This window comes from Gopherus flavomarginatus, chromosome 6, assembly GCF_025201925.1.
Source record: "Gopherus flavomarginatus isolate rGopFla2 chromosome 6, rGopFla2.mat.asm, whole genome shotgun sequence".
Taxonomy (NCBI): Eukaryota; Metazoa; Chordata; order Testudines; family Testudinidae; genus Gopherus; species Gopherus flavomarginatus.
The window spans coordinates 36,315,342-36,328,542 of record NC_066622.1 but is presented as its reverse complement, the minus strand read 5'-3'; the positions used below and the strand labels follow the sequence as shown (position 1 = coordinate 36,328,542).

The 13,201-nt window shown below is 42.5% G+C and overlaps 1 protein-coding gene across 1 annotated transcript in view; it reads right to left on the bottom strand.

The window, feature by feature from the left end:
- The window catches only part of NUP210 (nucleoporin 210), a 116,011-nt gene that overhangs the window by 67,211 nt on the left and 35,599 nt on the right, over window positions 1–13,201 (bottom strand). Inside the window, exons 8-11 of the mRNA XM_050957942.1 lie at window positions 12,236–12,306; window positions 9,630–9,736; window positions 8,133–8,273; window positions 6,529–6,666 (exon numbers count right to left, since the gene is read on the bottom strand). Coding sequence (XP_050813899.1) covers window positions 6,529–6,666; window positions 8,133–8,273; window positions 9,630–9,736; window positions 12,236–12,306 — 457 coding nt within the window. The remainder of the gene's footprint in view (window positions 1–6,528; window positions 6,667–8,132; window positions 8,274–9,629; window positions 9,737–12,235; window positions 12,307–13,201) is intronic.

Here is a 13,201-nt window from a genome sequence, read left to right as displayed (position 1 = left end):
GCTAACCTACTGTACTATGGCAATTGGCTTCTACCAACGGGAATTGTCGAGAAGTTTAAAAAGCAAAAGAAGAGGGCAGAGAAAAGGAAACAAAAATTGATTTTTTGCTGCCATTGCATCTTTATATTTAGCCTGAACAGTATGTTAGCAGATGTTTCTGTATCTGTACATCTGGCACACATATTGCTCCAGGAATTTATCCATCAGGGAGTGAGTGATAGGTAGCAATGCAGATTGCCCACACTTACACTGGGCAATTCAGAGGTCTGTACACTGTGTAGGTTACATCCTCAGCCAGGCTCTCTAAGGACTCAATCATTGCCAAACCTAGATATTCAAGTCAAATGGGACCATTCCCAAGAATCAGACCTCTCCAGTTCATGAATGTTTTTAAGATAAATTGCCAGGACTTTAACTTTACTTTAGTTTAGTGGAGTGAGGAGGAACAACTTATTTTACAGTCTTACTGTCTGTGTTGCAAGAAAGATGAATGACCTTGCCCATTCAATAGTATGGTAACTCTATAGCTTATTGAAATCAAAGCAGAATACTATCTGCTGAAATTTCACACGCACACTAAGTCAAGAACCATTGAGTTTGCCCCATCAGAAGTAACACTGTCCTTCTCAATCTGTAACATTCTTATACAAAGAAAACCATTGCTATAGAATTCATAGTTTTTAAACAGCATTATGGTAAGTTAAAAAATAAATCCTGTGGCAACATCTTGCTTCACAGCAAAAGGTACTGAGAATAATTTGCATTTAAAAAAAACAACAACATATTTTTCTCTATCACCCAGGTGCCCCTCTCCACATGCTATGGTCGACCTGTGAGACAATGTTCCATAATGAGAATAATGTCCTACGGCAAGAAGCTTCAAATTATGTGGGGATTAATTTCTGTAGCATAGTAAACATTTTCTATAAACAATTTCACGATTCAACTAATATAAACAAAGTACAATGAAAAACAAGGTTCATGTGGGCCTTCTGTAGCATAGTAAACATTTTCTATAAACAATTTCACGATTCAACTAATATAAACAAAGTACAATGAAAAACAAGGTTCATGTGGGCCTAATCATAGGTCTAAGAAGAGGAACAGCTGAGACACATGCAAGTAGACTCTACCCAAAGAATCAAAGAGGAGGCGATTTAATATGGTAGTTCCTTTTCTCTCATGGGCTTCTGCATGGCCCATTAACAGAAAATCATCAGAAAAAAAATGAAAAAACTACTGGCCAAATAGGCAGCAGCTGGACTGGGACTAGGGTAAATAGGCTCAGTCGAGAAGGGTGAAAGCTCAGATTCCTTAGGATAATGCAGAATTATTTATTCAAAATGCTTTGGAGACATTAGGTCTATCTGGATAAACAGAACTTCATTTAAAATAGTCAGAAGACTGACTGTAAAAATGTTACTTTCTTATGTGTATGCATCTTCTTACCAGGCAAACAAAAAAAGTGTTGGTACAGTTTACACTAGTTACTACTGAACAGCTCAGGGAAAATAAACTGGATTCTATCCTGACTTGTACATCATCCATGGACTTGTTAACTGGGCCCATCCTGCACAATGTGTATTATTGATGACTGATGATGCACAAGCCAGAAAGAACACAACTTGACTTTCAGATTCCTAGCTTTGTAGAGCTGACTCTTGGTTTTTCTAAAGTAAGTAAAGTAAAAAGATGTTTAAACTCTCTTTTTACATGTATTCAGAGCTAGTTTAGAAATCAAGAAATCAGTGACATAAAATAAACATGGAATCCCCATGATGCAGAAACACTTTTCAGAGATTAAACAAACTTTGGGACTAGTCCAAAGCCCACCAAAATCTCTGGGAGTTTATTCCTTGACTTAAAAGGGCTTGATCTGAAACCCACTGAGAAAGAGGTGGAGACTAATCTGAAAATAAGAATGGCAGTAATAATATGTCTACTGTAATTAATAACCAATTGTAACTGAGCACTAACTGCTGTTGTAATAATTAAGCATACATATTTGCCCTACTTGTGAGGGCAGCCATGAGAAGTGAAAGTTCATGAAATGTCACAATAGCCTATTACAACAAGCGTTGATGGGCAAGTAAGACAGAAAGACTGAATTAGTAAAAAGAAAAAAAGGCTTCCTGTTATAATACAAGGACTGTGTTAAGATTGTGACTGGTAAACATGAGAAGCAGAGGACCGGAAATCAATTAATCAAAATACCTGTGTCTGAAATTAGGTCTAACTGATGGACAAAATACCGAGGGTGTGGGTAGTTCCACCCATCACTTCCTTTTGAGGTTCTTAAAGAAAGAGATTTTGGGAGAAAAATTGGTTCCTGGAGTGCGTTTCGCTATCCTGGCTGCCACCCTCACCATCTCCTGAGACCCAGGATCTTCTTCATTCTAATCCTGAGAGATGACCACCTGGGATGTCAGACTGTGTCTCCTCCCCCCTAAAATGTGCCCTTTTCCTTCCCTAACTTATTTCTTCTCTTTCCTATCTCTCGCCTTTTTCCTTCTGTCTAATAAGAGTCTGGCTTAGCCGGCAAGACTGCATATTTTGCAACACTGCTGTACACCTGTGACCAGAAAGAGGCAGCTCAAAGCAATGTCTTAAACAGTCCAATGCTAGTAACAAGTTTGCCAGGTCTTGGAGTGGCTGATAAGACCATGTGCTATGTCTGTGTTTTTCCAGCAGTAAGATCAGAAGTGAGAGTTAACATCAGAGACAGAAGCTGCATTTTCTGTCTTTGCTGTTCTTTTCTCTCCCTTTTTGTGTATTTTCTTATTTTGACTTCTTCGGAAACAGCGCTTTAAACACAACAGCAATAACAGCAGCCCATCTCAACTAACGTCTTTTTCCCCAAAAGGGCAGTTATTACCATCCTTAATACCATCTAAAACTGTCAAATGTGTTTTTTCCTTTCTAAATACTTTCAGGAGAAGAACCTCTTTTGCATTCCAGGTGAGGTCTTGGGCACTGAGTCCAAGTGGACCTTGTTCAGGACCTCAATCGTTGAGGCAGCCATGAAAAGCTGTGGCCTGAAGGCAGTTGGTCCGCTGATGGACTCCAGTGGTGAGGGAAGCCAACAAGTCAAAGGAGGCGGCCTGCCGAGCAATGCTCATGAACCAGACTCTTGGTATGGCTGAGAGGTACTGGCTGGCTAAGAGTGCTGCAGCTGGGGCGGTTGTTGAAGCCAAAGCCCAGGCTTGGGAGGAGTTTGGAGAGACCTTGGATAATGACTACCAGATAGCCTCAAAGGTGTTCTGGCAAACCATTTGTCACTTTAAAAGGGGTCAGCGGGACATTGCCAAGTCTGTACTCAGTAAGGGTGGTGAAACACTGACTTCGATTAAGGAGATTGTTGAGAGGTGGAAGGAGCACTTTAAGGAACTCAACTCAATGGACATGCTCCCCCTCCAGAAGGCAGCACCAGACACCTCTGGTGAGGTCGGATCTATTTCTGATGCTGAGGTCGTTACGGCGGTAAAGTGCCTTCGTAATGATAAGGTAGCAGGGGTGGACAAGATTCGCCTGGAGATGCTGAAATCACTAGACAATGTTGGACTGTCATGGTTAATGCGCCTGTCCAATGTTGCATGGAAGGTGCTCCGGACTGGCAAACCAGAGCGGTGGTCCCAATCTTTAAGAAAGGAGACCAGAGCGTGTGTTACAACTATAGGGGGATCACACTCCTCAGCCTCCCTGGCAAAGCCTATGCCAGGGTGCTGGAGAGGAGATTACACCCATTAGTTGAATCTCAGATTCAGGAGGAACAATATGGATTCCATCCTGGCTGTGGAACAATGGACAAGCTCTTTTCTCTCTTGCAGATACTTGAGGGGTTATGGGAATTTGCTAATCCAGTTTATCTTTGTTTTGTAGACCTGGAGAAAGAATATGACCAAGTTCCACGAGATGTCTTGTGGGAAGTGCTGTAGGAGTATGAGGTGTCAGTGCCGCTTTTGCGTGTTATCTGGTCCCTCTATTCTCGGAGGGAGAGCTGTGCTCATATTTTTGGCATCAAGTCGAGTTCATGCAAGGTGGGCGTTGGACTCCACCAAGAATGCGTCGTCTCCACTGCTGTTCATGATTTTCATGGACAGGATATCAAGGCGCAGCCAAGCTGTGGAGTGCATCTAGTAGAGGGACTCAGAGGTGGCATCTCTGCTGTTTGCAGCTAATGTCCTTGCTTCTTCAGACTTTGATCTCAGATGCTCACTCGAACGTTTCGCTGCTGAGTATGAAAGGGTTGGGATGAGAATCAGCACCTCCAAAATCAGAGATCATGATCCTCTCCCGGAAGAAAGTTAACTTCTCTCTCCAGATGAGGGGGGAGCAGCTTCCCCTAGTGGATAAGTTCAAATATCTAGGGGTCTTGTTCATGAGTGATGGCAAACGGGAATGTGAGATCAACCAGTGGATTGGTGCGGCAGCAATGCGCGCGTTGTACTTATCCGTGATGGCGAAGTAGGAGCTGAGTTCTCATCCAAGCTCTCTGTTTACAGGTCAATCTACGTCCTCATCCTCATCTATGGTCGTGAACTTTGAATAATGGCCGAAAGGACGAGATTGTGGATACAAGTGGTGGAAATGAGGTTTCTCCGCACAGTAGCTGGGTTTACTCTTCGAGATAGGGTGAGGAGATCGGCTATACAGGAGGGCCTCGGAATAGAGCTGCTACTCCTCTGGAACAAGTGGAGCCAGCTGAGGTGGTTCGAGCACCTAATAAGGATGCCCCCTCAGGGGCTTCCATTGGAAATCTACTAGGCAAGTCCCACTGGGCAGAGGCCCTGAGGTCAACCCAGGACACGCTGGAGGGATTATATCTCCCGAGTGGCCTGGGAACACTGCAGAATCCCCCCAGGAGGAGCTGGAACCTGTTGTGGAGGAAAAGGAGGTCTGGTCCTCCCTACTCTCCATGCTGCCACAGTGACTCTCACCAGAAATAGCTGCATAAAGGAAAAAGAAGACGACGACGACAACTTTCTCCAGCTAAAGGGAAAGGGAACATGGAGTATGCTTAAAATGAAAGCTGTTTTCAATATTTTACATTTCAAATGCTTCACATTTCAAAACCTTCCCCCCTCCTCCTTTTCTGTATTTTCAATAAATTGTTAACAATGATTTGTCATGGCATGTTTACTATGGTACCAAGCAGGCTGAGGTCTCTGTACATCAAACCCCAAACCTTGTTTACTGTTGGACAGTTAGGGTCATTGTAATCCCTGAGACTCTGGGCCCCTTTATTCCATCTAAATTAAATACAGTTCTGCTGTAAATGTAGATTAGGTAAAATTTTTCAGAAGACCCACTTTACAATTTAAGGAAATAAAAGCAGACCATCTAAAGATTTATTTTTTATGAAAATCAATGTAACCAGTTGGATATTTTATACAGTGCTAACCACCACCATGGCATAAAAAATAGATTAAAAGAAGAAACAAAGGAACATTTTGAAAGAGCATGTGCTAAATGCTCAACTCTCCATCGGGGACAACCAACTTGAGTTACAGCAATGTAACTGAAATGTGCAACAGTGCTGGGCATTTTTACATGGTTACGTATAGGATAACTGAGTATGAGTTGAATTCTGGCCTCTCATAGGTGAAAATCCAGTTGAAGCCAATGAAGTCAATGGTGTCATTTCAGATTTACAACACTGTCGAAGAGCAGAATTTGGCCCTGTACAAAGTGCAAAAATAAGCCATTCAAATCTCTTGTTTTACCATATGTAGGCTGCTTCATATCTCTTCCTAGACAGTTTGATCAGAGAAAAGACTCATATCTCAGCGCACACACATGCCAAGTGGACAGACCGGAACTGAACATGTAATATTTTTGAGGCCAAATGTGTTGGGAAATCTTCATTTAGTGACCACCTCAAGGGTTCAAATTTTGATTTTGTAAGCAGTATACAAAAAGGTTCCAGAGGAGCACATTCGAAAGATGGTTTGGTTTATTAGAGTGCTTTGGCAAGCATGGCAGCATGAGAAGGACAGGAGGAGCACAAGAAAGGAGAATTAAAAAAACCACTGTTGTTGAATCTACTATAAAGATAGCTGTGGCCTTTGCCTTCCAATAACCATGCTATTGGTACAGCTAGGGAGACAGGCAGGGAACAAAGGATGCCAACATTAATGCTCTAGGGAGCTGCTCACTCATCTTAAGATGGCTTCTTGGCAGTCACTATGCCAACTAATTCAGGGAACCTATTTGCAATAAATTAAGTGCCTCTCTCATTGCCTGAAATCTGTCACACTCAATCATCATTAAGTTTGGCTTTTTTATGGTTATGCTTTACTTTAAAAGGTACCGACAACAGAGACAAAAATAACAGAAGTGCAACTCTTTTTAAAGCAGTTACCAGTCAGTGCAATTGAACTCCAGTGAAATTCCACCAAACACACTTTTAATGTGAACATGTCTGCAGCATCCAGAGTTAATATGTAGCAGCAGATTCCACAAACAACTACTGGCCTCACTGAATCTGCCAGAGTGACACTTCCTGCATTTATGAGTTCCTTAGCATACCTTTATTGTGTACTGATAGGCTCCTGCCTTTGGCTGCCATGGAAATGTCAAAATGCTCGGTGAAAGGATAATGGGAACATAAATTTCAACTTCTTGCTGGTTTCGTACAGGTACAGGCAATGTATGAACACCTCCATCCTATAATAAGTAACAGCATGTACAATTATAAATGACATTCATAGCACTTGTTAAAAAAAATTCTGTATTTATAAATAAATAGGTTACTGAGGAAACACACACACACATAAAAAAGGATATATGTAGCACCATTTTTTTTTTACTATTAGCTCTGCACTTCCTATGAGCAAATTAGCAACTCATTGGAAAAATGCCTACTCTATATTAGATAAATATTACCACTGTAATTACTCTGGAGCCATAGATGAACATGGCAATTTACCGGCAAATTAAGTAACAAGGAGCCCACTTATCCCTTCTCCATTCCTTGTGCTTCATAACCCTTCTTCACACTCTGCTCAGCCCCTACCTACTACAGTCTGTTCAGTGGGAAAGGGGCAGATTGTTGGTGGAGAATAATGCATCTATGCCCAAGGAAGGGATTCTTAATACCATACTCTGAAAATGGCTGTTAAGTTGCCATCAAGAGCCTTCCATGACTATGATTCCCAATGAAGATGTAATTCCCCCTGCTGTTATTCCTGCTGGGGTTCTGAAAGCACTGCAAGTCTCGCAGACCTTGGGGAGACCTTTTCAGAGAAGCTGACAGAGAGAGGCCGACTGACTGAAGCAGAGGGTAGAATTGGTTCATCACTTTCAAGGAGCAGCTAGGAAGAGATTTGAGAACAAATGTGTCTCAGTATTTGAACCCTGTCAAGTTTCAGACATAAAACCAAATTGCTGAATGGGGAGAAACCCTTCCAAACTGAAGTGCCCTGATGGCTGCATACTTGGCAGCCACGATGACTGGCCAGGTAGCAGAAAAGTTTAATCAATATTCATTTTAAGAGGCTTGTAGGCTGGTACATTTGGCAGGTCTTCTTTTGAGCTTTTAATGATTACATACCAAATGACAGAAAGTGTCCCAAAATTTAATGTAATGCAAAGCAGGGCCAGGACATGGCACAGTGAGTCAGAATTTCCCTACACACAGTAGTAAGCCTTGACATTTACTCAGAGTATGTGACTGGGCCCTTAGTCAGCACCCTGCTACAAGACATGTGCATGCATTCTGGGTAGCTACCAGGGAAGAAATTCAAAGCAGTGCATTTCAATCACTCTAAACAAGAGGTAAATGGCACACTGCTAGGAATCAATCTTGCAACCCTTACTCAGGCAAAACATCTATTATTCATTCTTTCTATTTTTGTAGCATTCAGGAGTCCCACCTACAGAGCAGAACCCCATTGTGTTAGGCACTGTACAAACACAGAACAAAAACAACTGTTGAGCATTTTGCTCAAGAAAGAAATTCAGGCTCTGCCCCCTCATCCTTTTATATATGTTCTTATTTTTGTGCGGCTTAGTCATTTAATTCCTATTTTTGCTTTCAGAGGAGTGTACCAATAAAAAGATTCTGATGTGGGTGTACTTGATAATTTTTGTAAGCCTATGAGCAAACGAGAACATTTTTTAGTAAGACGTACCTGATCTACTACAGATGTTAAGGCAGCATCGATAATAGTTTGACCCTTCTTTATTGCTTTCACATAGTGATATGATCCATTCAGAGAGGATTTCAGAATCTCAAAATATTCTTCAGACAATTCTGTATTAATTCTGATATTCTGAAATTAAAATATATTGCTTATGTACTGCCAGGGATTAACAACATTGAGGAATACATTTCAGGACAGCAAAAAATATTATTTTGTTAAAAAAAATAATCAGAAAATCCAACCAGAAAAAAAGTCACACTACACATAATATGGTCAACTCACAAACAAACAAATCCTCTAATATCCAACCTTGCTCTCAGACAAATCAATAAGATTAAGCTAAAATTTCCAAGTTTAGGTGCTTGAGATTAGAAAGCTAAAAAAGGTTTTCAGATGTGCTGAGCAGACAGCTTCCAAAACAGATCACTCATGTAGGTGAATTAATATGGATTCAGATGCCTAACCTGAGGTACTGAAGTTTGAAAATGTTAACATATAAATAATGTAAACAAATGTTATACAGTTACATTGTATAACTATATATAGTTCTAACAAGCTTATCTGAAATTCAGGCATATAAGAGGGTTCCCCGCCCCCTTTAAGAAAGACATCATCCAGTGCATCAAGATCATCTTATTGGTTTCCTGTGCGACAGAGTACTAGCACCCAAAAACACTTCTATCATCATAATTTAAGAGAATTTATTTCCATCAAAAACAACCTCTAATGTTGCAGGAAAGGACATTACTACTTCTACCACTAAACAGATTTTACAACCTCCAATTTATAATTTCTCTATTTTGTCATCCTTAATATACAAGGAAATATATGAATTATTTCCCTAACAACAAATTTCTTCATAATTTGGGTTAAAACTTACACCGGTGTAGCTATGTGGTATGGGGTGTGAAAACACCACACCCTGAACAACATAACTATGCCAACAACCACCCCCTCCCCAGTGCATACACAGCTATGCCGACAGAAGAGTGCTTGTGTTGGTGTAACTGATGTACTTGTGGTGGTGTTCCTCCTACCCTGGAAGAAAAACTCCTCTTGTCGATATATGTTGCGTCTACACTGGCGGCTACATCTGTGTAATCACGTAAACGTACTCCATAAAACTAGAGAAGAAACACCTTTCACAAGATGTTCAAAAAAAGATTTAATAGCTTGAAAATGTCTGCTAACTACACTTGGTGCTCATCCTTACTGGCTGCATTCGTTTGGAAGTTTCATTCTATCATAAAACTTGCAGATATGCAGCACACCGGCCAACATTCTCTCAATTTTTCTGTCACATGTGCTAAGATGTGTCCCGACGGAGCTACCCAGCATGTGTTTTTTACAACAAAAAATTTATAACTTTCCAAGTCTGTGTAAGTAAAGGGCTGCTTAGCTAATTGCACAAAAATTTTTACAGATTTGCTAGACACATAACGTCTAGTAACACAGAATAGAAACATACACCAGCACTGCACTTACATCAGATAAATACACCTTATTACTTGATTTGTCATATGCTTCTATTGTAATTTCATAAAGTCTGCCGGTTTCTAGGACCCATCTGTCACCAGGATGAATTGTAAATCCTGTAAAACAGAAAACATTCAACAGCATAGACCAGAAGGCCAGCTATGTGATGAATTATTATGTATCATATATTCACAAACATTTTGGTTCATAAAATTTAAAGATGTGCTTTAATTGCTAAAGACTAATGGTGGGGAAACACAATTGCTTAATATGAAACATTTTCTTATTAAAAAGACATTTCTACTATACTATAATTTATATAGGTGAGCAGGTACAGAGACTTGGGCCTGGTCTACACTACGCATTTAAACCGATTTTAGTAGCGTTAAACCGATTTAACCCTGCACCCATCCACACAACGAGGCCCTTTATATCGAAATAAAGGGCTCTTCAAACCGGTTTCTGTACTCCTCCCTGACGAGGGGAGTAGCGCTGAAATCGGTATTGCCATGTCGGATTAGGGTTAGTGTGGCCGCAAATCAACGGTATTGGCCTCCGGGCGGTATCCCACAGTGCACCACTGTGACCGCTCTGGACAGCAATCTGAACTCAGATGCACTGGCCAGGTAGACAGGAAAAGCCCCACGAACTTTTGAATTGCATTTCCTGTTTGCCCAGCGTGGAGCTCTGATCAGCACGGGTGGCGATGCAGTCCCAAATCCAAAAATTGCTCCAGTATGGACCGTACGGGAGATACTGGATCTGATCGCTGTATGGGGAGACAAATCTGTTCCATCATAGCTTTGTTACAGAAGACGAAATGCCAAAGCATTTGAAAAAAATCTCCAGGCTATGATACAGAGTCCACAGCACAGTGCTGTGTGACAAGCGTAACGGAAAGTCAAAGAATCAAATGGATGCTCATGGACGAAGGGAGGGGGGAACTGAGGACTCCAGCTATTCCACAGTCCCTGAAAATTATTTGCATTCTTGGCTGAGCTCCCAATGCCTGTAGGGTCAAACACATTGTCCGGGAGTGGTTCAGGGTATATCTCATCAATTTACTCCTCCCTCCCCCTCGAAAGAAGAGGAAAAAAAATAGTTTCTTGACTTTTTTCAATGTCACCCTATGTCCACTGCATGTTGCTGGTAGACGGGGTGCTGCGGCATTGAACAGAAGCATCCTCTCCCTTCTCCTTCCCCTTCCCCTTCCCGGTGGCAGACGGTACAGTGCAGAAGGACTGGTAGCCGTCCTTATCATCCTGTGAGTGCTCCTGGCTGGCCTCAGGTGAGGTCGGCCAGGGGCGCCTGGGTAAAAATAGGAATGACTCCCGGTTATTCCCGGCAGATGCTACAGAACGGCTGGTAACCGTCCTCATCATAGCAACTGGGGGCTGAGCTCTGTCAGCCCCCGTCCTTTCATGTCTAAAGAAAAGATTCTGTACTGCCTGGACTATCATAGCAGCAGGATGCTGGGCTCCTCTTTCCCCCCCCCCCCTTAATGTCTTGCCTGGACTATCATAGCAGCTGGAGGCTGCCTCCCCCTCATTTTATCTCACTAAAAAGTCAGTGTTTCTTATTCCTGCATTCTTTATCTTATTCCTGCATTCTTTATTACTTCATCACACAAATGGGGGGACACTGCAATGGTAGCCCAGGAGGGCTAGGGGTGGAGGGAAGCAACAGGTGGGGTTGTTGCAGGGGCACCCCCTAGAATGGCATGCAGCTCATCATTTCTGCGAGATCTGACATGGAGCGGCTGTGCTCTCTGGTACACTGGTTCTCTAGTATACTTGCCCCATATTCTAAGCAGGACTGACTCTATTTTTAGATACAACATAAAGGAGGGATGACCCAGGGAGTCATTCCCATTTTTGTCTTTGCGCCCCCGGCCAACCTCAGCGAAGGTCAGCCAGGAGCACCCATGACAGCAGCAGATGGTACAGAACGACTGATAACCGTCATCTCATCGCCAATTTACAATAGCACAGCAGACGGTACAGAACGACTGGTAACCATCTCCGCTATCTTGCAAAGGCAAATGAATGCTGCTGTGTAGCGCTGCAGTATCGCCTCTGTCAGCGGCATCCAGTACACATACGGAGACAGTGACAAAAGGTAAAACGGGCTCCATGGTTGCCATGCTATGGCGTCTGCCAGGGCAATTCAGGGAAAAGGGAGCGAAATGATTGTCTGCCGTTGCTTTCACAGAGGAAGGAATGAGTGACGACATTTACCCAGAATCACCCACGACACTGTTTTTGCACCATCGTGCATTGGGATGTCAACCCAGAATTCCAATGGGAGGGGAGACTGCGGGAACTATGGGATAGCTACGGAATAGCTACCCACAGTACAACACTCCAGAAATCGACACTAGCCTCGGTACATGGACGCACACCACCGAATTATTGTGCTTTGTGTGGCCGCGTGCACTCGACTTTATACGATCTGTTGTACAAAACTGGTTTATATAAAATCAGAATAATCCTGTAGAGTAGATGTACCCTCAGATACTATATGCACCAATACTGCAGAGAGGCGCTGATACAGGTATATAGTTTGAGAATTTGTTAAAGAAATAAACGCTCTGAAGAATAACAGCAAATACTAACCTAAATATCCAGGATCCACAACATAGATAGTGCTGTTTGGTAATCTGGAAGCACCTTGCATGCGAATATTTGCAGTCTCAGTCAAGGAACTAAAAGGCTTTGAAAGAACATTAAAACTAACTTTTGGCTGGGACTGCTTTCATGGCTATTTAAAACTGACTCCATGTTCCTGAAAAGAAGGACAAAAAAATGCTAGCTCCCTTAAGAGAGTGAGCATTTCTGGGCTGGCCCCATTAAATAAGGGGCTAGCAGGGTAGCCCAGTGTCCTGCTGGCCAGTGTGCAACGGTGGCCACCCACTCAAATGTGATGAGGAAGGCCTCAGGATTGTCCCCAGGCCCCATCTTCATGAGCCTTAGGGGGAGCCCAGGCGTTGGGGCTATATGAGAGATATGATTGCCCTCTATAAATACATCAGAGGAATAAATTCCAGGGAGGGAGAGGAATTATTTAAGTTCAGTACCAATGTAGACACAAGAACAAATTGATATAAACTGGCCATCAGGAAGTTTAGATTTGAAATTAGACGAAGGTTTCTAACCATTAGAAGTTCTGAAACAAACAGTCTGCCAAGGGGAGTAGTGGAGGCAAAAGACGTATCTGGCTTCAAGACTAAGCTTGATAAGTTTATGAAGTGGATTGTCTGATGGGATAGCCTAATTTTGGCAATTAATTTATCTTTGACTATTAACAGTAAATATGCCCTGAGTGTGTGGCTGGTGAGTCTTGCCCACATGCTCAGGGTTTAGCTGATCGCCATATTTGGGGTCGGGAAGGAATTTTCCCCCAGGGCAGATTGGCAGAGGCCCTGGGGGTTTTTTGCCTTCCTCTGCAGCATGGAGCACGGGTTACTTGCTGGAGGATTCTCTGCCCCTTGAAGTCTTTAAATCGTGATTTGAGGACTTTAGTGGCTCAGATATAGGTTAAGGGTTTGTTACAGGAGTGGGTGGGTGAGATTGTGTGGCCTG